This window comes from Phallusia mammillata, chromosome 1 (genome assembly GCF_965637545.1).
Source record: "Phallusia mammillata chromosome 1, kaPhaMamm4.hap1.1, whole genome shotgun sequence".
Classification (NCBI taxonomy): domain Eukaryota; kingdom Metazoa; phylum Chordata; class Ascidiacea; order Phlebobranchia; family Ascidiidae; genus Phallusia; species Phallusia mammillata.
Genome location: NC_137252.1, coordinates 1,508,024 through 1,534,065, shown reverse-complemented (window position 1 = coordinate 1,534,065; position 26,042 = coordinate 1,508,024). Strand labels below are relative to the sequence as shown.

Below are 26,042 nucleotides of genomic sequence, written 5' to 3'. Positions count from 1 at the left end.
CGGTGATTAATCTCGGTTAAACATTTCGAACAAGCAAACGACAGCATGTTAACCTAGGTGTGGCTATAAAATGTGCGCGTCGTGAATTTCAGTCTTAACCAGTGAATTTCAGGATTATTACCAGAACAGTTTGTGAGTTATTTAATTATTCGCTCCAAAACATGCGTTTATTCGTATTGTTTGGCTTGGCGCTTTAACTAAATGGTTTACTCTTAATCTTTTCAAAACAAGTATCAAGACTGTGTGAACCTACTATTTATCCTGCACCATTCAGACTGCACCATTCAGAAACGACCTAAGTTTGTAGAGCACTATGCATCACAACTGACACAAAATCCTCTCAAATATGTAATACGCCAGAACCATTAAGTGCAAAGACTTTATTTAACGAAATGTGAATAAAGAAAATGTATTTACAGCATAACACTCAGTAGTAGCATATTTATGAAAGAGAACAAAGTCATTTACAGCCATCATTTTGCACTAACAGAAAATATTACTTTTGTTCATTGTCAGTGAACTATGTCATTTACAGCAAACACTTTGTACCAGCAGAAATAGTAAAGCATTTAAAGACAGTTTTTCTATTAGTGAACTAAAAAATTACAGCAAACACTTGGTACCAGCAGAAATAGTAAGGCATTTGAAGACAGTTTTTCTATTAGTGAACTAAAAAATTACAGCAAACACTCGGTACCAGCAGAAATAGTAAAGCATTTCAAGACGGTTTTTTTTCTATCAGTGAACTAAAAATTACAGCAAACACTCGGTACCAGCAGAAACAGTAATGCATTTGAAGACAGTTTTTTTATCAGTGAACTAAAAAATTACAGCATACACTTGGTACCAGCAGAAATAGTAATGCTTTTGAAGACAGTTTTTCTATTAGTGAACTAAAAAATTACAGCAAACACTCGGAACCAGCAGAAATAGTAATGCATTTGAAGACAGTTTTTATATTAGTGAACTAAAAAATTACACCAAAACTCGGTACCAGTAGAAATAGTAATGCATTTGAAGACAGTTTTTCTATTAGTGAACTAAAAAATTACAGCATACTCTTGGTACCAGCAGAAATAGTACAGCATTTCAAGACAGTTTTTCTATCAGAGAACCAAAAAATGACAACAAACACTCAGTACCAGCAGAAATAGTAAAGCGTTTCAAGACAGTTTTTTCTATTAAGGAACAAAAAAATTTAAGGCAAACACTTGGTACCAGCAGAAATAGTAATGCATTTCAAGACAGTTTTTTCTATTAAGGAACGAAAAAATTACAGCAAACACTTGGTACCAGCAGAAATAGTAAAGCATTTGAAGACAGTTCTTCTATTAGTGAACTAAAAGATTACAGCATACACTTGGTACCAGCAGAAATATTAAAGAATTTGAAGGTGTTTTTCTATGAAAGTAAACAAATGAAAATCATTCACAGCAAAACACTTCACAAAAAAACCAGACCATTCACAAGAAACAGATGAACTAAACTAACAGCATTAATGAAAGGCTGAAATTGTGTTCTTAGATTTTTGGTTTTGATGGGGACATATTTGACGCTTCTGAATCAGAATGCGTGCAGCTTGACCGACCTGTATAGAACAAAAGCTTAATTGATGTACAGTTTCCCATCTTTTTAAAATAACTTATGATTTCCTAATGTTCAATAAAGTAGGACAGATAATTATGTTTACCTTCATCTTTGGCAATTCTTCTTGCCTTGTAAAACAATTTGTTGCCAGGCCACCGGGCAAGGCACCAATCCTTCACCTTTATTTCTTCGAAGCGTTTTATTTTTTTTCTGGCTTCTGTTTTTATATCTTTGGTCCGGTAAACGTCAACACATTCACCATCATCCAAGAACACTACGCGAATAAACTTGACCTCTACGAAACAAACAGCCACAGGAAGTTAAACACTTTAACAATATTTTAGTATGTTTTTAAATTAAATACCTGGCAAATCATATTGGTGGTGTGATGACCTTGGTTGAACATCTTTTAAAAATAATTGAACGTTTAATCTTTTTATTTTGTCTGTAAACTATTAACTATACAAATACACTCAAAAGTACAGACCTTGCAAATCATCTTGGTGGTGTGATGGCCCTTGTTGAACATCTTTTAAAAATAATTAAAAGGTTAACCTTTTTTTTAATGTAAACTGTTAACTATACAAATACACTCAATGGTACAGACCTTGCAAATCATCTTGGTGGTATGATGGCCCTGGTTGAATATCTTTTAAAAATAATTGAACGGTTAACCTTTTTTATTTTGTCTGCAAACTGTTAACTATACAAATACACTCAATGGTACAGACCTTGCAAATCATCTTGGTGGTGTGATGGGCCTTGTTGAACATCTTTTAAAAATAATTAAAAAGTTAACCTTTTTTTTATGTAAACTGTTAACTATACAAATACACTCAATGGTACAGACCTTGCAAATCATCTTGGTGGTATGATGGCCCTGGTTGAATATCTTTTAAAAATAATTGAACGGTTAACCTTTTTTATTTTGTCTGCAAACTGTTAACTATACAAATACACTCAATGGTACAGACCTTGCAAATCATCTTGATGGTGGGATGGCCCTGGTTGAATATCTGTCAAAGCAATTAAAAGGTTTACCATACACTAAAAAATATCTAAAATAAGTACAAAGCACACACAACACTTTCCAGATGTATAGGCACGTGACTCCAACAACAATCGAGCTTTTCAACCCTTTGGTGTGGATGTTGTACATTGTAAACTTGGTCAGCAACAGCAAGTGAATGGCCAGAGGCTATTGCCACAGCTATTTGAACTTCCTTTGGCTCGTCTGCCATCCATGTGTGGATAAGTTTTCTTACATCAGTAGCCGTTAAAGATGTGTTTTCAAACACAAAAGGAATAACCTTTTTAAAAATTTTAGAAAATTCAGCATTTGTCAATTTATAAGAACCTGTTGCTGCTACATTTTTGGCTGAAGTTGTCGGAAAAACCGGTGAATGCCCTGTAGGTTTTATTTGGTGATACATCCAAGCCAATTCGCTTGTGGTTTTAATGTGTTCTAGTTCAAGTAAATTCAAAACAATGCATGCCGGTTGTTTGTCTTTTTGGTCCACCACCAAAATTGAATAATTGCCCTCGTCAGTTTTTTCATAGTCTTCGAGCTCTCTAATGAGTAGACCAATCATCACAGATGGTCTACAGCCCAATCTACATATTACTCTGCAAAAAATATCTCCATACAAGAGTTGCAGATCGTTCTTTTTAACTTGGGATTTGGACATGGTTCTAATTTTTTCCACTTTTTTGAATTCTTCAGTTTTTTCATATTGTAGAATTGCATTGTAAGCATTTGATTTTATGTTGGACAGTCTTTTTCTTGATTGTTCTTTGGTGTAAAATTCTCTTTTCTTTTTCTCTTTGTTTATGCGTGCATGCAGGTCCATTGTTTCTGAGTGCACTAAATTGAAACATTTGTCCGAAATCAAATCAAACTGGTTGTTTTTGTAAAATCTAAGAAAATTTAGGAGTGTAGACAAATATGCAACTTTGGATGAAACTTGCCCTTCACCTTTTAAATGTTGCTCTAAAATTTCAAAAATCTTTTCAGGGCTTTTAAAAACCTCAATATTAGGAATTAAAGTTCGAATTTGGTTGGCATTTGAATAGGCTACTGCCTTATCAACTCTTTTTCTTTTTCCTACTCAAAACTTTTGCAGATGCTCCTCATATTTTGTTATCACCGATTGCAAGAATCCAATTTGGGTCTTTTTAACAAGAGTTTGAAACTGCTGGGATTTGGTGTCAATTGTTTTATGTAAATTTTCATAATGTTTTGTTAAATTTTTTACTGCCCTTCCGCAAATGGGACAGAAGTGCCCCTCAAAATTTTGGTATTTTCCGATTCTGTTTTTTTTCGCCCTACTAGCATACAGGAATTCTGACTTGTCCATGTCTGGATGATATGTTTTGTGGAGGTATGTGACATTTTTATACTGCTTATCACATGCATGGCAGTCCCTCATACCACTTGATGATTCTACAAAGTATATTGACATTACTGTAGGCATATCCAAAAATCTTTACAGATTATTCACTTATATATTTAACCAGCCTAGAATAAGATTTATGTAACTTATACAGCATACTTTTTATTTTGCTTTTTGGGTTGAACATTTTTTTGGTGTGTTTATGTTCTTTTCTCTTTTTTTGGTGATATCGCTTCATTTTTTTTCTGCAAATTGGTGAAGTGTTAAAATCTTTTTAAGATAAGACATAAGAAAATTCTAACCTTTTGTCCTTCATTGCTTTCCTGAAAAACAACAACAACAACATGAAAAGCTTGTAGAGAAAGCTTGTCAATCCTGAAGTAGAGAAAGGTTGGGTAAAGCACTTTAAGTTCCCTTACATTTTTAATGATCAAATCATAAACACTCTTTTGTTTATTTAAAATATGCAGCTCTTTTCGTTTGTGTTAAATATTTAATTATGACATGCAAACACAGTTGTTTGTCCAAATTTTGTTACATAAATGCCATTTTTAAGTTTGCAATAGTTGACCTAATAATTAACCTGGGGCTGTTAACCAATAAAGTTTGTAAATTTGTAAAATAATTAATTTTTTTTCCTTTCAAATCTAAGAATTTAAAATTTTCCGATGTAAGGCCTAAAACTGTTAATAAATATAGATAATTAAAAATGATTTATCAAAAATTGTAATAAAGTTGTGTTCTTGGTCATTAAATCTATGCTAAAACTTTTTCTGTTTAAAATATAATTGAAGATAATAAAATTAATTAAAAATTGTAAAGACCTGCTTCAGTTATTTGCGGTAATTTGGCACAACCCTATGTATTCTCCAGATGTATTTTTCCACTTTTTTAACAGTTTTCTATCAGACACTTGGTTAAATAAACTTTTGTCTTAAACGTTTTATTCACTTGTATGAATAACTTTATTTGTTACTGGGTGTAATGGATACCTCAACATGTAATAAATTAATAGTTTTGTACAGTATTTTTTTGAGAAAAGTTTATATAAGGCTGAAAACACATGTTGCATTGCTTTTGTTTAATCTCTCTTTTTTAAAATCACCAATGTGTTATAATTTGATAATTTGATGTTGCACCTACTTTGAGGTTTATATTATAGGAAAAAAATGTGAAACCGTAAAAAAAATTATTTCATAAGCTTTCAAATAATTAAAAAATTTTACTGACGCAACATATTTTTGTTGCATAACAGTAATGTCACTATGAGTATTTTTAAGATGTTTTTAGAAACCTATTGTGTAGTAGGAGACAATAATTTTATGACTAGAATTGAAAGTTTTATTTCAGAGTTTGTGTCACTTATTTTTCAACCCCAATGCTCTAAACAAGATGTTTTAAAAAAATTTAATTACAAAAGAATTACAAAACAATTACCATTTGAGAAATTGTTGGTACTGTTCATAGTCACTGCTACTACTGCTGCTGGAGAAGCTAGTGCTACTACTAACACTTTCGTTAGTACAGTCATCAGATGACGATGATAAACTTGAATAAAAAAACACATGTTTGTATTACTAACTGTTTTTAGATGTTTGCAAAAACAATAGTAATATATTTTTATATATTTGTAAAAACTTTTTACATACTTTTTTACATGCATATATTTACCAATATAAGCTATCCTCATCACTGCTGCTTTCTGAAAACTCTATAGATCTATATAAAAAACATACAATAATAAAGTACACAATCACAATTTTTTTCTTCTGCAACATTAAGAGTGTTAACGGAGCCGAAAACCATTCCAATAAATGATGTAAATACCTTTTAAGCTTCTTTGAACCTTTTTTATCCTTCTCATAGTCTCTAAAAATGATAGTAAATCCTTTAAATTTAATCAGCAAGAGAAAAACATGTTATAAAAACACCGAAAGAACATGCACAAAGCATAACATGTTGTGAAAATATAAAAGAACATGACTTCAAGCAACTTGTATATTCAAAATGTACAATAAACTTACTATTAAAAAAAATCACAATAAAACTAGAAGGGTGGCTCAGCACATATTGCCCTTGCACATTCACTATGATCTATTTTAAAACATTAATATATTTCCTATGCTTATATGTATTAGGTCCCATATTAGCCATCGTCTTTTATAACCTTGGTTGTTTGGGTCCCCACACGTGCAAAGTTGAAAATAATGTAATTCAATAGATAACAATGAGCAAGTTTGGTATTGTGAAGACAAACACAGCGATTGGTACTGTGCATATCTAAATATGCTATATGGAATAAAAACTATTTAAATTAAAAAACTCATTTTAGGGGGCTAGTGGGATAACTAATGAGGTTCAACACACACAAACTTAAAAGTAGGAAACCACAATGACTCAATCAATAGTACTGCAAAATTTCAGTCCAATCTGCCAAAATTCAAAATTTCAACCACTAGAGGTGTTTTGAGCAACAGGCATACGTTACAAGCTACCAAATTTTATCCAATTCTGACATTGTTTATAAACTCACCCCTTTTAGGGAGCTAGCAGGGTACATACTAGGGTTATCCGGAAAACAAAGTGGAAAGCACATCTACATAACTATATCTACCATCTGTATAAGTTTCAGCCACATACATCAAGCATTTGATGGAAAAACGAGTCAGACAAACATCGGGGGGGAAACATTTTAGGGATCTAGCGGGGTAAATACTGGGGTTATCAACAAAAACAAAGTGGGATGCACATCTACATAACTACTTCTACCATCTGTGTAAATTTCATCCAAATCCATCAAGGATTTAATGGAAAAAACGAGTCGGACAAACTTTGGGTAGAAGAAAAAAAAAGAAAAAAGCAGAAAAAAAAAGAAAAAAGAAAGAAAAGCAAACGAATATTTTGAGTAAAATCAATATGTGTCCCCTTCAAACCCCTATGGAATGCTTTTGATTGAAAAACCGTGGTACAACTGGGCAGTTTATAGATTACTGTATATACTCGATTGTAAGCCGCCCTCATTGTTTAGCCGCATGTTGAGGTGTAGAAAAAGAATGTATGTCGCCCTCGTTTGAAAGCCCCCCTCGATTGTAAGCCGCACGCTGGAATTTTTGATAGTAACTGTACCAAACAGAACGCATTTTGACGCATCATCTGTACATGCATACAAGTTTTAAACCCGAAATAAATTAAAAAGTTTGAGTGTAGAAATATTATCGGTTTTAAGTCAAAACGTAAGCCGGCCTTGATTGTAGGCCGCCCCAGTTAAAAGCCGCAAAAACGGCAAGTATAAAACAATACAAGCCGCGGTTTGCAACCGAAGAAATGCTGTATTATTGTAGTTTTTTGGTTTTTCTGTTAATCTTGACTGTCGCGGGTATAATAGTACTAAACGTATAATAGTGATTATGTACCTGGCGCCGGAAAGTATTCCGCTGAGCACAACTGAGTTGCAAATGCTATACGTTTGGTACGACATACACAAATAATTCGCATTCGTAATAGCTAGGTTAATTGCTACGTCACAAAACATTCATCATTAATAAGTTTGTAAGATGCGTACAGCACAATAATGGAAAAAAATCGCACAAAACACTATTGTCTTTCCTAGCATCGAAAACTTCCCTGCGATCCACACGCTATTGTTGATGTAATGTTTTAAACAAATGCAGTTAACCGAAGCTTCGGTATATCACCACCAAAAAAACAAATTTAAACTTACCATCAACTTTAAACACACAAGGTTAGATTAAAAAACAAATATTTTTAAAACAAAAAACAAGTCAATTAAGCTTACTTTGCAAACAACTTTCTCCTTCTGAAATTGTCCATTTTGTCTTCCGCTGAACCACGCTACTTCAATAAGGCAAAACTGTGCCGAACAAAGACTTTTAAATCAGAATAATAGTTAGATATAAAACCTTATTTCATTTGATCAGATATCTATTAATCACAAAAGAAAACGATAATTTTTGAAAAGATACAAAAGCTTTTTTTCATTACGCAAGTATTGAGGTAAGCGACATTCAAGACGGCTTAAAACATACATAAGTTATACATTTGCTGCACATAAACCTTACTACAGCAATGAGATAGCGAAACCGGCCATGACTGCACATTGACGCTCACGATGCAACTAAAACGTGAAGCTTCGCGAAAGACACTGACAAATTATAGAAGCGCGAAATGTGACTTCCCGCACGCGTTGCTTAGACAAAGAAAGAAATATCACGTCGCACAGTTCGCATGCTTCGCAAGCCTTCGATGTAAACTGGACTTTACGACGCGCTGGTGAAAGTCCAACACAGTGGCGCAACTCAACCATAACTTGCAATCTAGGTCAAGTCGCGTCTGAACATCCAAGACAACATAAAAATGCCTGATCAGCAAAAAGGCCCAGGAAAACCAGGTGCCAAATACCTGCATAAACGATTGAAACCTGCATATCTGCAGGGACGCCTAAATACTTGAATGAAAACAATCACAACTTTGCTTCACATAAAAGTAAACGTTTAATTTACGGAGATTTAAAGTCTGCTGAGAAAATGGCAACAATATTAGAAACAAAATTATATTCCGGAACGAAAAGTTTCTAATTCGCCGTTAAGGCACACGGTCAGATTCACGAGCCAACTTGTATTTGCGACCAGAAATAACATGCAAAGTTTCAGTTTGTTCAGTTAAGCAAAACCGAAATGACAAGCGAACAAGATAGTTATTTTCGTTGGCACGACCACTAACGCGTTAAAAGTAGGTCGCTCTTACTATGCTTTAATGGTTCTAAAACACGAACAAACAGAGTTAAAATTAAATGGTTTTCACGAGGCAAATTAGATTTGCAAGCAGAATCAGTTAGTTCAGGTTATTGAACCTGAAATGACAAGCGAACATCATACTTAGATTTTTTTATTATGGCCACTGACTGCTAAGCATTGGGCGATTGTCATCACAGTTGACTGCTACGTCAAAAGCGAGGCAAAACAGTGCTTAATGAACAACAAAATGTTGTAGATAGTGTATCACATAAGACCCTGCTATTGTTAGCACGTCAAGGATTATACGCGCTATAAATTTTCTGAAACTTTTACTAAACAAATGCTTCTATTTACAAATACTTCGGTTTAAGTATGCTAAATAATTTTTTTGGTGTTTTCTATTGCTAGCGCCAAAACCAGCACATTTCCTGATCGAAACCACATACAAGCCGAAACAAAATTGAACGGTTTTCACAGTCCGATTTTAAATATACGGTAGCATCGTGTTGCAACTATCTTGTTTGTTGTCATTGCGGTTTTGCTTAACTGAACAAACTGAAACTGCATGCTGTTTCTATGTCGCAAATACAAATTGGCTCGTGAAAACCGTTTAATTTTAACTCTGTTCGTTCGTGTTTTAGAGCCATTAAAGCATAGTAAGAGCGACCTATATATCGCGTTAGTGGTCGTGCCAACGAAAATAACTATCTTGTTCGCTGGTGATTTCGGTTTTGCTTAACTGAACAAACTGAAACTTTGCATGCTGTTTCTTGTCGCAAATACAAATTGGCTCGTGAAAAGCGTTTAATTTTAACTCAGTTCGTTCGTGTTTTAGAACCATTAAGGCATACTATAGTATGCTGTTATAATAGCGACCTACATCTATCGCGTCAGCTTAATTTCAGTTTGTTTGTGTTTTAAGGCCAATAACAGAAGTCCTCAACATTTTTGAAGCCAATTTCAAGATCACGAAATACCTTGAAGGCCAGTAGTCAATAATATCAATAAGTCATGGTAACAGATGTTACTCCAAAACTTACTTAGAACTGAAGTATTTGTTGATTTATGCATCGGTATTGCAAAGGTTGAAAAAAAAGAAAACTTGTACTCCGTATGAAAAATGGCGTGCCGTCAGTAGCAGGGTTTCATGTTCTCCAGTGTGTGCATCAGTTTCTTGTTCACTGACCGTTGTTTATTCCCACGCTTATGACGTAACAGTCAATTGTGACGATGTGGCACAATGCTTTGTAGTCAGTGGCAGAAGTTCTGAAAATTCAATAAGCCTGTTGCACTAATATCTGAATTACTATAAAGCGAACCATTTTTTGGATTTTCCACGTCTAACCTACTAACAAAGTATTTGTACTTTTTGAACATAAGCAAGCAGCTTTCCACTTGGATTACGTTAAATCTTTCAAAAACCTCTTCGCTTGATGCACTATCGTTACTTCAATCAGATTGATTGCCCTTTGTTCTTCGAAGATCGTTAGCATTTTTTACAAAAATTGTTTATGTTCTTCTTCAATTTTATTAAAAAGAGAATTTTTCTGTTCAAATTATTTATTTTAACGCTTTGTTCTCCGCTTGTTAAGGCAAACTCGTTTCTTGAAACGGATTTCGCACAAATTTGTTTGTTAAAACAGTTTTTAAGCCAAATTGGTTTCTTCAAACAGCTTAGAAAAAAAATTGTTTCTTAGAAACGGTTTTCGAAACCATTTTTTCGATAACAGCCACTTTTCCTATTTCTGCCGTACCGTGTGGTAAGAATGTTATCACTGAACTGATCTGTTTTCCATTTAAATGAAATAATTACACTTTACAGTCGCATCAACCAACTCGACAAAATCGAAATTGCCAGATAATTATGTTACAATTTCCGCTTTGCTAACAAATGTTTTATTGCGTTTTACAATGTTGTATGATTTAATTTCTTGATAAAACCTTAATCAACTTGTATTTCGTTTTTAGACCTAAAATAAAAAAGAAATTTCGTTTTGAAAACGTTGATGGAAACGAAATTTTATTTCGAAACCAAAATTTCGTTTCTATATTTCCCTTTCACGACACAGGATCAGATTCGTTTAGAATACAACATCTTACATTATCTGTTGGCGCAAATAGTGCAAAAGTCACGTTATCGCGATAAACAGTTACTATTTTGTCTTACTTTACTGTGAAACCTTCGATGTTTTGCTGATTTTGTGTGTGGTGAGAATGTTATCACTAAAATTAACTGTTTTCTGCATAAATGGCAACTTTGCAATGCAGTGTCGCATCAAACAACTCAAAAATATCGAGATTGGCAGATAATTATGTTACAATTTCCTTTTTGCCCACAAATGTTGTATTATTTAACTAATTTCTTGCTGGAACCTAAACCAACTTGTATTTCGTTTTGAAACCTAACATGAAAACGAAATTTCGTTTTGAAAACGTTATTCGAAACAAAATTTTATTTCGAAACCAAAATTTCGTTTCTATATTTCCCTTTCACGACACAGGATCAGATTCGTTTAGAAAACAACATTTTACATTATCTGTTGGCGTAAATAGTGCAAAAATCACGTTATCGCGATAAACAATTACTATTTTGTTTTACTTCACTGTGAAACCCTCGATGTTTTGCTGATTTTGTGTGTGGTGAGAATGTTATCACTAAAATTAACTGTTTTCTGCATAAATGACAACTTTACAATGCAGTGTCGCATTAAACAACTCAAAAATATCGAGATTGGCAGATAATTTAGTTAAAGTTTCATTTATTCGCACAAATGTTTTATTACTTAACTAATTTCTTGGTGGAACCTAAACCAACTTGTATTTCGTTTTGAAACCTAACATGAAAACGAAATTTCGTTTTGAAAACGTTATTCGAAACAAAATTTTATTTCGAAACCAAAATTTCGTTTCTATATTTCCCTTTCACGACACAGGATCAGATTCGTTTGGAATACAAGATCTTACATTATCTTTTGGCGTAAATACTGCAAATATCACGTTATCGCGATAAACCATTACTATTTTGTCTTACTTTACTGTGAAATCTTCGATGTTTTGCTGATTTTGTGTGTGGTGAAAATGTTATCACTAAAATTAACTGTTTTCTGCATAAATGACAACTTTGCAATGCAGTGTCGCATCAAACAACTCAAAAATATCGAGATTGGCAGATAATTTAGTTAAAGTTTCATTTATTCGCACAAATGTTTGATTACTTAACTAATTTATTGGTGGAAAATAAACCAACTTGTATTTCGTTTTGAAACCTAACATGAAAACGAAATTTCGTTTTGAAAACGTTATTCATTATGTGGCGAATTTTTAGCACTTTCACCGTTTGTAATAATGAGCTGGTTAGCTCCTTTATTTTCACACACCTACGTGCACTTATAATCGTTTTGTTTGAAGCGTTGCCTATTGGGTATCCTGGCACTTAACTTTGTTATTATTGTTGTGTTTAATTGGTTTGTTTTGCTAATCATATTTTCACTACATCATATTTCCATGGCATATATCTTGTTTTACCACCCGTTATTATTGTTGTGTTTAATCGGTTTGTTTCGCCAATCATATTTTCACTATATCATATTTCCATGGCATATATCTTGTTTTACCACACACTGTATATATCTTGTTTTACTATACACCATTCACTTATTTGTTTTATATTGTAATAGTTGTCTTTTCTCCGTTGTATGATCGCCTATTTCCCCGCCACTAATTTACGCTTGATTGTTGTATCGTTACCCGGGTGTGCCTTTGGTCGTCACGTGATTGTTTCTTCCACGTACGTGGCCGCGTCGCACGTGCGAGTAAAATAATGAAGGTCAGTCTTCCTCTGGGCGCCGTGCGAGTTGCACCTGTTGGTTTCTGTTCTGTGTTGTACTGGCGTTTACTGATTATTGAGCGCAGCGTATTGAAGTTGGAAATACGTGTTGTTTTACGCCAGTGTATTTTATCGCTTTTACTTAAACAAGGCGCCCATTAGTGAAACCAGTTTGCGGTCTTTCTTTGGCTTAGTGGTGAGCCGTTATTGCAGGGTTCGGGCCGTTTCCGAATTAGGGAGGCAGTTTTGGTTTTAAAGGTACAGAATTAGGCTTAAGGGGTTGATTGGAATTTAATATCGCCACTTGAAAGATCTCTTAGCCGAATTCCCAAAGCTGCCGAAATAATTCCGTAACAACTTGGCGAGCACGCCAGGACCCTGTCACCACTACCCGCTGGTTTTACTAGGAAGACTCCCCTTTTTGTGTTTTTAAGTATTGTATTTTAGGTTGATTTTATAATGTCTTTTAACGTTTTAATGCAACCTCCGCCTTTACGGCCTGGGGAGGATCTCGGGCAATATTTTAATATGCTCGATTCTTATTGTACGAGCGTTGATGCTTCAGAAGAAATGAAACGACATCTGTTTTTAGCAAGCATTGGCAATGATCTGAAATGGGCAATACAGGAGAAGGACTCCAATCTCTTCACAATTCCGTTTGGGGACTTGAAGGAACGCGCACTGCGTCATAAGTCTAGCGGCCAACACGCGGAACGCCAACGCGCCGAGCTGATAAGGCGCGTGCAGCTACCTGGCGAGTCCGCGCGAGATTTTGTTTATGCCCTGCAAACACTGGGGGATAACGCTTACAGCAACTCTTCAGAAGCTGCCCTTAAAAACGAAGTGCTGTACATTACCTTGCTACAAGGCTTGCAAGACAGGCGCCTTGCTGAAACTATCCCTGCAGCAACCAAGTACACAAGGACGTTTAGGACCGCCGCTCAGGTCGTGGTCGATGCTCAAGTACCGAGTTTGGTTCAGGTTGCCACAGTTAACGCAAAAACATCTGAAATGGACATGATTTTGAAAAAGCTTGAAGACATGGAACGACGCACGACGGAACGGAGTGCTAAATTCGAAGACACTTTGAAGACCCTTCAAGCTGAAGTTGATTCCCTTAAAAGGACAGGACATTTTTATGGCCACCACGAGCAAAACCGAAAGTGCTACGGCTGCGGACAGCCAGGCCATTTTCGACGAGACTGCCCGCACCTGGGTATGCGCCCAAAAATGGTTAGGGTAAGACACGAGCCTGGGTCGTTACCAACTTCTTTCTACAGACCGCCCAAACGCCCCGCGAATGTAAACGAGTCCTCGAGTCAACAACCAACCGCACCAGGCAGAGCAAACAGACCAACTGCAGGTCCGGAATCTACACCCAAGGAGAGAAATGCACCACCTCCAGCGCTTGCACGGTTTGTTTCCATTTTGGTTGGGCAGTCGACCATGTGTGCTTTGTTAGACACTGGCTCGGGTGTATGTCTGATGAGTGCGATAAAATGGGACTCATTCGGCGCAGAACAAAACCTACAGATAAATAGGTCCCCTTCCACACACTTGGTAGGTGCCGATGGGCTACAATTGGCGGTGAAAGGCAGTGTTAGTCTACCTCTTCGAGTGGGCGGCATAATGAATAATGCTACGGTTTACATCGTGCAGAACCTTAATCACGATTTTATTCTAGGGTTGGATTTTCTTCAAGCAAATGCGTGCAGAATCTGCTACAGGGAAAATACGTTAACAGCAGGAAACGCCAGCCTTCCCCTCTTTAGTTCTCCGACAGCCTTGTCCCAACCCTGTGACGTATGTGTTGCGGAGGACGTCCTTATCCCAGCGTTCGCAGAGGTATGTGTAACAGGCAGCTTATGTCAAGAATCTCTTAATTCACAAGAGTTGGCCACTCCGGTTCTAACGGAGCAGATAGCTGGGTTCGTGGAGAGATTTGGGTTATTGACTGCGACAAGTGTAACGATGACGCAAAGTCGCGAGGTAAAGGTGTTTGTGGCGAATTTGGGGGATGAGGATGTAACAATACCAAGTGGGGCGAGATTCGCTACGGTTACCCCTGTGTATGCTTTTGGTAACCTCGATTGCAAAATCCCGGGTACTTGTATAGTGGTAGAGGGAGGTATCCCTGGATGTAAACACCCTGAGTGTTTTTGGAGCAGCCCGATTGTGTTGGTCCGAAAGAAGTCCGGTGAGACTCGTTTTTGCGTCGATTATCGCAAGTTGAATGAGTTAACTAAAAAAAATAGCTACCCGATTCCCCGGATAGATGACAGTTTAGACCAAATGTCCAACGCCGCCTATTTTTCAACTTTGGATCTAAAATCCGGGTATTGGCAGGTTGCAATGGACGCCTCTTCCCGGGAGAAAACGGCTTTCACTAGCCACGTCGGGCTTTTTGAATTTAATGTAATGCCCATGGGCCTGTGCAATTCTGCAGCGACTTTTCAGCGCCTGATGCGTATTGTCCTAAACGGAATCGAATGGCTAGGAGCCCTAGCGTACTTGGATGATATCATTGTATACTCAAAAACTTTTGAAGAGCATTTAAAGCGACTGTCAGACGTGCTAACAAGAATCAAATCGGCTGGTCTAACTTTAAAACCTAGCAAGTGCACTCTATTTAAACACGAAGTAGACTTTTTGGGCCACGTATTATCGAAAGAGGGCATACGATGCGACCCTAACAAAATCAAGGCAGTTGCTAAATGGCTGACTCCTCGCAACGTAAAAGAAATCCGGCAGTTTCTAGGCCTTACTTCCTACTATCGTAAATTTATTTGCGGTTACGCACAGATCGCGGGTCCTCTTCACCGGTTGACGGAAAAGGGAAGAAGATTTCAGTGGGATGACCAGTGTCAGGATGCCTTCTCTCAACTAAAACAACATTTGACGACTGCACCAATTCTTCGATACCCCGACTTTAACATGCCGTTTATCCTGGATACGGATGCGTCTGACGCTGCCATTGGCTGCGTCCTTTCTCAGGAAATCGACGGTAAGGAATGCGTGGTCGCCTATGGTAGTCGCACTTTGAGCAGGTCGGAACGTAACTATTCCACCACGAGAAAAGAGCTTCTAGCTGTTGTATTCGCCACAAAGCTGTACCGGTGTTACTTACTTGGTCAAAAATTTAACTTACGGACTGACCATTCTTCTTTAAGATGGCTTTGGAAGTCTAGGGAGTTATACGGGCAGTGCGCCCGCTGGGTAGAGCACCTTTCCGCGTATGACTTTGAGATTCATCACAGGTCAGGAAACAAACATAAGAATGCAGACGCTCTGTCACGCCTTGATGACATAGGAGATTGCGAGGAATGTCCGTACAAATTGGCCGAGGGACTCGAACATACCCAAGTTCACGTCGTTGACTTAAAGTCTACGGTAGGATATCAACACGAAGACTTGTTGGAGCGACAGAAAGATGACCCTGATCTAGCAGTCGTCTTGGACTGGTTAAATAAAGGTACGCGTCCGAAATTTAAAACCGTTAAAAAAGAATCACCAGTACTTCGCCATTATTGGTCTCGCTTTCCCAGCCTCCTACTTAAAGCAGGTGTGCTTTGTTGTCGTGGAAACTCTACACTAGGCAGTGATTCTGTAATCGTTTTGCCACAGAGTTTAGTTGATGAGGCGATGTCAAATCTTCATGATAACGTACACGGGGGAGGGCATTTGGGCATAGCTAAGACGCTGGCTAAGATAGCGGAACGCTTTTATTGGTATAAATGGCGCGATTCTGTCGAGACCTTTTGCCGCAACTGCGTCACCTGTCAATACAATAAAAGACCCACGCATCATTTTCAAGCCCCGCTCATGCCCTCAACCGAGGACAGACCCATGCAAAGGATCGAAGTGGACGTTGTCGGACCTCTACCTCTCACCCGGTCGGGTTACCAGTTCATTTTGGTAGCGTGTGACATTTTCACAAAATACGTAAGAGCCTGGCCGATGCGAAATCAAACGGCTAATGAGACCGCCGGTTTGTTATATCGAAATTGGTTCACTGTACATGGGGTGCCGGAGACTGTTCATTCCGACCGCGGTTCGAATTTCGAAAGCCATTTATTCGCAGAATTATTACGTCTAATGGGATGTAGGAAAAGTCGCACGACATCATACCACGCGCCTGGGAACGGTGGGGTCGAACGTAACAATAAGACCATTATCACTATGATCCGGAATTATATACAGCAAGATAACCGGCGGTGGGACGAAGCATTACCAGGGGTGGTGGCCGCCTACAATGCGAGTGCCCACGATGCAACGGGAGAAGCTCCGCATACTCTCTTAACCGGACGACCATTGCGATTGCCGGCAGACTTGATGGGGTCTATGGCGCGTGACACCGCACATTCGTACGGAGTGGAGATTGATCAGCTCCGTGATGGTCTACAGCTTGCAGAAGAGGTAGTGAGGGAGAGTCTCGCGACGCAACGGAAGCGGATGGAAGACTGGTACAATCAACGACAACAAGGAAGACCCTACTCGGTAGGCGAATTTGTTTTGTTAACAAACCCCGTCGTCCCGATTGGACAAAGTAAGAAACTTCAGTGTCCATACAAGGGACCCTACAGGATCACCGATATCCGCGGTCCTGTGAACTACGTGATCGAAGACGTGACAGGCAAGAGGCAAACTGTACATTTTAACAGGTTAAAACCAACGACGAGTTCATTCCCCGGGCCCACGGAAGAACCGTCAGAACATCCGCAACCGCAGCCGGAAGTGCCTGCAGTCGTGTATGTCTACAACCCTAAAGTAGTTTTACAGGAAGGTACAATGGAGTCGAATCCTCAGGGCAATTCGGATGGGTGTAGAAGGTCGACTCGGGTACGTCGTCAACCAGCGCGATATTCACCCGAAACCATGGTTTAGACGGTTGTCCAACGGGAGTAGGACAGTTTTGAGTTGGGGGGAATGTGGCGAATTTTTAGCACTTTCACCGTTTGTAATAATGAGCTGGTTAGCTCCTTTATTTTCACACACCTACGTGCACTTATAATCGTTTTGTTTGAAGCGTTGCCTATTGGGTATCCTGGCACTTAACTTTGTTATTATTGTTGTGTTTAATTGGTTTGTTTTGCTAATCATATTTTCACTACATCATATTTCCATGGCATATATCTTGTTTTACCACCCGTTATTATTGTTGTGTTTAATCGGTTTGTTTCGCCAATCATATTTTCACTATATCATATTTCCATGGCATATATCTTGTTTTACCACACACTGTATATATCTTGTTTTACTATACACCATTCACTTATTTGTTTTATATTGTAATAGTTGTCTTTTCTCCGTTGTATGATCGCCTATTTCCCCGCCACTAATTTACGCTTGATTGTTGTATCGTTACCCGGGTGTGCCTTTGGTCGTCACGTGATTGTTTCTTCCACGTACGTGGCCGCGTCGCACGTGCGAGTAAAATAATGAAGGTCAGTCTTCCTCTGGGCGCCGTGCGAGTTGCACCTGTTGGTTTCTGTTCTGTGTTGTACTGGCGTTTACTGATTATTGAGCGCAGCGTATTGAAGTTGGAAATACGTGTTGTTTTACGCCAGTGTATTTTATCGCTTTTACTTAAACAAGGCGCCCATTAGTGAAACCAGTTTGCGGTCTTTCTTTGGCTTAGTGGTGAACCGTTATTGCAGGGTTCGGGCCGTTTCCGAATTAGGGAGGCAGTTTTGGTTTTAAAGGTACAGAATTAGGCTTAAGGGGTTGATTGGAATTTAATATCGCCACTTGAAAGATCTCTTAGCCGAATTCCCAAAGCTGCCGAAATAATTCCGTAACAATTACGAAATTTTATTTCGAAATCAAAATTTTCCTTTCTGAATTCCTTTTGCGGCACACGGTCAAATTCCTTTTTAAACAAGATCTTTTATCATGTTTTGGCGCAAATAGTGCAAGATTCACTTTATCGCGATAAACAATCTACGATTTTGCTTTATTTCAATGTGAAACCCTCGATGTTTTGCTTATTTAGCGTGTGGTAAGAATGTTATTAGTGAACTGATCTGTTTTCTCCACAAATGAAATCATTACACTTTGCAGTCGCATCAAACAACTCAAAAATATCGAAATTAGCAGATAATTATGTTACAATTTCCTTTTTGCCCACAAAGGTTGTATTATTTAACTAATTTCTTGTTGAAACCTAAACCAACTTGCATTTCGTTTTGAAACCTAACATGAAACCGAAATTTCGTTTTGAAAACGTTATTCGTTACGAAATTTTATTTCGAAATCAAAATTTTCCTTTCTGAATTCCTTTTGCGGCATACGGTCAAATTCCTTTTTAAACAAGATCTTTTATCACGTTTTGGCGCAAATAGTGCAAGATTCACTTTATCGCGATAAACAATCTACGATTTTGCTTTACTTCAATGTGAAACCCTCGATGTTTTGCTTATTTAGCGTGTGGTAAGAATGTTATTAGTGAACTGATCTGTTTTCTCCACAAATGAAATCATTACACTTTGCAGTCGCATAAAACAACTCAAAAATATCGAAATTAGCAGATAATTATGTTACAATTTCCTTTTTGCCCACAAAGGTTGTATTATTTAACTAATTTCTTGTTGAAACCTAAACCAACTTGTATTTCGTTTTGAAACCTAACATGAAAACGAAATTTCGTTTTGAAAACGTTATTCGAAACAAAATTTTATTTCGAAACCAAAATTTCGTTTCTATATTTCTCTTTCACGACACAGGATCAGATTCGTTTGGAATACAAGATCTTACATTATCTGTTGGCGCAAATAGTGCAAAAGTCACGTTATCGCGATAAACAGTTACTATTTTGTCTTACTTCACTGTGAAACCCTCGATGTTTTGCTTATTTAGCGTGTGGTAAGACTTTTATTACTGAACTGATCTGTTTTCTACACAAATAAAATCATTACACTTTGCAGTCGCATAAAACAACTCAAAAATATCGAAATTGGCAGATAATTATGTTACAATTTCCTTTTTGCCCACAAATGTTGTATTATTTAACTAATTTCTTGCTGGAACCTAAACCAACTTGTATTTCGTTTTGAAACCTAACATGAAAACGAAATTTCGTTTTGAAAACGTTATTCGAAACAGAATTTTATTTCGAAACCAAAATTTCGTTTCTATATTTCCCTTTCACGACACAGGATCAGATTCGTTTAGAAAACAACATTTTACATTATCTGTTGGCGTAAATAGTGCAAAAATCACGTTATCGCGATAAACAATTACTATTTTGTCTTACTTCACTGTGAAACCCTCGATGTTTTGCTGATTTTGTGTGTGGTAAGAATGTTATCACTAAAATTAACTGTTTTCTGCATAAATGACAACTTTACAATGCAGTGTCGCATCAAACAACTCAAAAATATCGAGATTGGCAGATAATTTAGTTAAAGTTTCATTTATTCGCACAAATGTTTTATTACTTAACTAATTTCTTGGTGGTACCTAAACCAATTTGTATTTCGTTTTGAAACCTAACATGAAAACGAAATTTCGTTTTGAAAACGTTATTCGAAACAAAATTTTATTTCGAAACCAAAATTTCGTTTCTATATTTCCCTTTCACGACACAGGATCAGATTCGTTTGGAATACAAGATCTTACATTATCTTTTGGCGTAAATACTGCAAAAATCACGTTATCGCGATAAACAATTACTATTTTGTCTTACTTTACTGTGAAACCTTCGATGTTTTGCTGATTTTGTGTGTGGTGAAAATGTTATCACTAAAATTAACTGTTTTCTGCATAAATGACAACTTTGCAATGCAGTGTCGCATCAAACAACTCAAAAATATCGAGATTGGCAGATAATTTAGTTAAAGTTTCATTTATTCACACAAATGTTTGATTACTTAACTAATTTCTTGGTGGAAAATAAACCAACTTGTATTTCGTTTTGAAACCTAACATGAAAACGAAATTTCGTTTTGAAAACGTTATTCGTTACGAAATTTTATTTCGAAATCAAAATTTTCCTTTCTGAATTCCTTTTGCGGCACACAGTCAAATTCCTTTTTAAACAAGATCTTTTATCATGTTTTGGCGCAAATAGTGCAAGATTCACTTTATCGCGATAAACAATCTACGATTTTGCTTTACTTCAATGTGAAACCCTCGATGTTTTGCTTATTTAGCGTGTTGTAAGAATGTTATTAGTGAACTGATCTGTTTTCTCCACAAATGAAATCATTACACTTTGCAGTCGCATAAAACAACTCAAAAATATCGAAATTAGCAGATAATTATGTTACAATTTCCTTTTTGCCCACAAATGTTGTATTATGTAACTAATTTCTTGTTGGAACCTAAACCAACTTGTATTTCGTTCTGAAACCTAACATAAAAACGAAATTTCGTTTTGAAAACGTTATTCGAAACAAAATTTTATTTCGAAACCAAAATTTCGTTTCTATATTTCCCTTTCACGACACAGGATCAGATTCGTTTGGAATACAAAATCTTACATTATCTGTTGGCGCAAATAGTGCAAAAGTCACGTTATCGCGATAAACAGTTACTATTTTGTCTTACTTCACTGTGAAACCCTCGATGTTTTGCTTATTTAGCGTGTGGTAAGACTTTTATTACTGAACTGATCTGTTTTCTACACAAATAAAATCATTACACTTTGCAGTCGCATAAAACAACTCAAAAGTATCGAAATTGGCAGATAATTATGTCACAATTTCCTTTTTGCCCACAAATGTTGTATTATTTAACTAATTTCTTGCTGGAACCTAAACCAACTTGTATTTCGTTTTGAAACCTAACATGAAAACGAAATTTCGTTTTGAAAACGTTATTCGAAACAAAATTTTATTTCGAAACCAAAATTTCGTTTCTATATTTCCCTTTCACGACACAGGATCAGATTCGTTTGGAATACAAGATCTTACATTATCTGTTGGCGCAAATAGTGCAAAAGTCACGTTATCGCGATAAACAGTTACTATTTTGTCTTACTTCACTGTGAAACCCTCGATGTTTTGCTTATTTAGCGTGTGGTAAGACTTTTATTACTGAACTGATCTGTTTTCTACACAAATAAAATCATTACACTTTGCAGTCGCATAAAACAACTCAAAAGTATCGAAATTGGCAGATAATTATGTCACAATTTCCTTTTTGCCCACAAATGTTGTATTATTTAACTAATTTCTTGCTGGAACCTAAACCAACTTGTATTTCGTTTTGAAACCTAACATGAAAACGAAATTTCGTTTTGAAAACGTTATTCGAAACAAAATTTTATTTCGAAACCAAAATTTCGTTTCTATATTTCCCTTTCACGACACAGGATCAGATTCGTTTAGAAAACACCATTTTACATTATCTGTTGGCGTAAATAGTGCAAAAATCACGTTATCGCGATAAACAATTACTATTTTGTCTTACTTCACTGTGAAACCCTCGATGTTTTGCTGATTTTGTGTGTGGTGAGAATGTTATCACTAAAATTAACTGTTTTCTGCATAAATGACAACTTTACAATGCAGTGTCGCATCAAACAACTCAAAAATATCGAGATTGGCAGATAATTTAGTTAAAGTTTCATTTATTCGCACAAATGTTTGATTACTTAACAAATTTCTTGGTGGAACCTAAACCAACTTGTATTTCGTTTTGAAACCTAACATGAAAACGAAATTTCGTTTTGAAAACGTTATTCGAAACAAAATTTTATTTCGAACCCAAAATTTCGTTTCTATATTTCCCTTTCACGACACAGGATCAGATTCGTTTGGAATACAAGATCTTACATTATCTTTTGGCGTAAATAGTGCAAAAATCACGTTATCGCGATAAACAATTACTATATTGTCTTACTTTACTGTGAAACCCTCGATGTTTTGCTGATTTTGTGTGTGGTGAGAATGTTATCACTAAAATTAACTGTTTTCTGCATAAATGACAACTTTACAATGCAGTGTCGCATCAAACAACTCGAAAATATCGAAATTGGAAGAGAATTAAGTTTCAATTTTATTTATTCCCGCAAATGTTGTAATATTTTACTAATTTCTTGGTGGAACTCAATACCATCGCATTTTTCGTTTTTAAATCTAACACAAAATAAAATTTCGTTTCGGAAACGTTATTCAGACGAACTTTGATTTGGAAAAATCAACTCCTTTTCTTAGCTCAAGTATATCATCAAGTGGCCAAATATTTGCCAAAAAATTTTGTTTCCTAGTATTATGTTTTTTTCCCAAAAATTTCGTTTTGAATTTCGTTTCGAAACGAAAAAGTGTCGTACGAAACGAAATTTCGTATTTCAAAACGAAAGTAAAAACGAAATGAAAAAACTCCATACAAAAACATAGGCTGAATATGTCCCTACGTAGTTAACCAGATTTTACCAATCTTGCACATTGCCCCAACAAAAACGCTGAGGTAAAGAGTATTATCCGAAAGAAACGAATTTGTCATGTAACAAGAAATGGTGTTTTTTTTGTTCCGTAATACGATATGTCAACGTCAAACGCACATAAGATCCGAAGTGTGACTGGTACGTGACCGCTTTCTAACTGCTTGTAAGTAGGTTTTATAACATATCGTTCTTCGTTAGTCATCCAATGTTTACTCGATTAAAATATTTCACTTAATCAAAGTCATCGAAAGTTCACTCAATTAAACTATTTTACTTCAAAGTCAGACAAAGATTATCTGCATATTTTTTCTTCTATTGAAGCCTTGTAAGTGGTGCAGATTACATGGCATTGCCGAAAAGTTGGTGCAAATTTAGGTTGACAAACATCTGCGACGTTTTGCATAAAGAGTATCAAATTTCATGTCGACATAAGTCGTATTTAAAGGAATCAGATGTACTAAAATGTAGGAAGTTTGTACGCTTTTTAGCAAAGAATGTCAAAAGATTGGTTCTCAAATAATAGAAACGTCGGGACTAAAATGTGGTACAACTGGAATAATACATTTCCGGTTGTTTTGCTTTTAACAAGAACTTTCATCGTGGCGAAGCAGAATAGTGAGTTCTCCCTGAAAATCCCTGAAAATAAACAATAAGCAAAACAAGATTTGGGCTTTTATGTGATCTGTTACTTATTAATGGTTGCGTACCTTAAGTTGATAAAAATCGGATATTTTGTGACCTTTACATTAGCCAAAACAACTATATGTGGTACCATTTTAGCTTTAAATACTGATTTTTTTAACCCCAACAAGTTTTGCATTATTCAAACAAATATCGGTATTTATTCAAACTGTCCAGAAAACGCGCAAGCTTTCACTATCAGGTTGCTACAAAAACACGCAAGCAGTGGAGGACATACAAGGCAAGCAACGGTGCTTGTGATTCGATTTTGGACGCATACACCACTGAGCCTGTGCAGACGTTTGAGAAAAAAAAATTCGTCTCCTTACCCAAACAAAATTACGACGGAGGATTTTTTTCTCTGAAATTCGCGCCAGTGTTTTTTTCGATATTCACACATATAGAAAACAATATAAACTAGAAGAGAACGATTTGAAGATACCCATGCGACAATCAATACACAGAAAACAAACAAACAAATTCTCTAGCAGCCGTTGGACAAACTATAGATCCAGGCTAGAAGAAATCAAAAAGATTGATGTAAATCACGATGCAGCACTGTTACTATACACTAAACACCGCTTTGGTTGTTTCTAAGTTCAACAGATAGTTGTAGTTTTTTAACCCCAAACATTAGGGCGAATGTAAGACCCAGGGGCATAAAATTACACAGGACATAGTCATAGAAAAAAAAATGAATTGGTTTTACTCAGGTGTTGACGTATATTGCTGATTATTGACGCCTGTCACCTTCCTCGCCTTTTACTGTTTGCAACAAGTTTAATACAAACCCGTCTAGATTTTTTTTGCTGGCTACAAGACCATTTATTTCAAAAATCAGTTACATTAGTTTTGTTTCCAATTAAACCTTTTTAGGAGTTAGATAAAAAGAAGAAAATGCAGAAGCCGGATTTCTCTTTAAACAATTGAAAATGTGAATGTTTGAATTTCTGACTCTTCCAAAAACAAACAAGAAATATGTTAAGACATTACATTCACTTTAAAGGTGTTCTAGTTAAGTAACAATTGCTTAACATTTAATTGAATTGATATTTTTACATTTTACATTGTTAAACAGCATCGCAGAGCATAAACAACTGATTTAAATTTCTTTCATTTGTCAACAAGATATAGTCGGTTGGCAATTGCAACGTTCGATTGTTGTAGGTTCGCCGCTGGGTGGCGCAATATCCTTACCTTTATCCTTACCTTTTTTTCTAAAGCCAAAAAAGGCTGGAAGCCACGGATTGGGCTTTTCTGTTAGAGTGCTAGCATTTGTCATTACATAAGTTAAGAGAATACATTTAGATTAGAAAATTCTTTGCTCAAACATTTGCTGTGTAAGTATTTAGGCTAAGCTTAATTGCAACCTGGAATAGTTTTGTTGGGAAGCTTTTGTTTCTCGGCGGCAAGAATAAAACAGTGAGATGACAAAAAATATTCTAGACAAGGTTTTGGTTACTTTGTTACTAGTTTATGCCACAAGTAAGTAAAAGCAGAACGTAAATTACCTATGTTAAGAAAACATTACGTAGCTATATGGTTTTATCCACCAACAGAACAATGTACAAATGTTAATTTGTTAGTCATTAGTATACTATTGGATAAGTTATAGAGTCCAACATAATGCTTTCACACAATCACCTAACATAATGATTAAAATTAAATTTGACGTGTTCAGGTAGCGCAAATACTTTGAAAGCAGTGAAGGACAGTGTGTTGATATTATCTGACAATCTTGTGGATGCAAACACTGCACAGGAGAAATGTTCTTTGCTGGGTGGAAATCTTGCAATGACTGATGACCCACAGATCAACGCTACTCTCACTCAACTCATGACAGACAAATACACTACAGGTTTCGGTTGAGCGAATACAATGACATTAGGAACATGACAGTTAATTTAAAACGAATGCTAAACAAACTTCTATCAACTTTTGATTCAAATTCAAATTGATTCAAATCATTGTTGCAAAACAATCAACAATTTTTGTAGTTGACATGGCTGTACGGTCCGTTCCTTAAGATAATTCAAAACCCAGTGTATAAACCCTAGGCCAAACAGAATCAACCGTACTTGTACACAGTATTTCACAGAATATATATTTCGCCAAAAAGTTTTGGCATCGTCAGGGTTTTGAATTGTATTGATGTAAGAACAGTAATCACCGGAAAACTGCTACTGTGGGTGGATTTCAGTTCAAACTAGATTTTATATTCCTTAAGATAATACTGCAATGTAGACAAAGCGATACTAAATTGTTTCAGATTTGCAGCGAGTATATATATTTTACCGCACAAATGAAAATGAACGGTACAAATACTCATATAACTCGATTGAAGAGGGTTGGACCAGTACAAAATCTCTTGGACATCTGTGGTATTTTGGCTTGTACAAAAGGTGACGGCTTTT

General features: G+C 36.3%; 2 protein-coding genes across 8 annotated transcripts; one reads left to right on the top strand and one right to left on the bottom strand.

Moving 5' to 3' along the window:
• Positions 1–365: 365 nt before the first annotated feature.
• Positions 366–7,918, bottom strand: LOC145237660 (uncharacterized). 6 transcript variants are annotated; one of them, XM_080100633.1, is made up of 14 exons: positions 7,777–7,918; positions 5,808–5,849; positions 5,652–5,699; positions 5,418–5,528; positions 4,283–4,303; positions 4,140–4,225; positions 2,562–2,603; positions 2,438–2,479; positions 2,319–2,360; positions 2,195–2,236; positions 2,075–2,116; positions 1,952–1,993; positions 1,691–1,882; positions 366–1,588 (listed from the first exon to the last, which is right to left on the bottom strand). In XM_080100633.1, exons 1-14 carry the CDS (start codon positions 7,809–7,811, stop codon positions 1,521–1,523), a joined length of 855 nt encoding a protein of 284 aa, XP_079956759.1. In that variant the 5' UTR covers positions 7,812–7,918; the 3' UTR covers positions 366–1,520. The 6 variants fall into 6 exon arrangements, with proteins under 6 accessions (XP_079956759.1, XP_079956767.1, XP_079956777.1 ...); XM_080100641.1 differs by lacking the exon at positions 5,652–5,699; XM_080100651.1 differs by lacking the exon at positions 7,777–7,918 and having other exon boundaries at positions 4,283–4,355.
• A 4,529-nt stretch (positions 7,919–12,447) lies between these two features.
• LOC145231125 (uncharacterized) lies at positions 12,448–14,532 on the top strand. 2 transcript variants are annotated; one of them, XR_013860779.1, is made up of 3 exons: positions 12,448–13,776; positions 13,841–13,975; positions 14,245–14,532. XR_013860779.1 is itself a non-coding variant. In XM_080096322.1 (2 exons), exons 1-2 carry the CDS (start codon positions 13,020–13,022, stop codon positions 13,864–13,866), a joined length of 783 nt encoding a protein of 260 aa, XP_079952448.1. In that variant the 5' UTR covers positions 12,448–13,019; the 3' UTR covers positions 13,867–14,532. The 2 variants fall into 2 exon arrangements, 1 of the variants encoding a protein (XP_079952448.1); XM_080096322.1 differs by having other exon boundaries at positions 13,841–14,532.
• Positions 14,533–26,042: the final 11,510 nt, after the last annotated feature.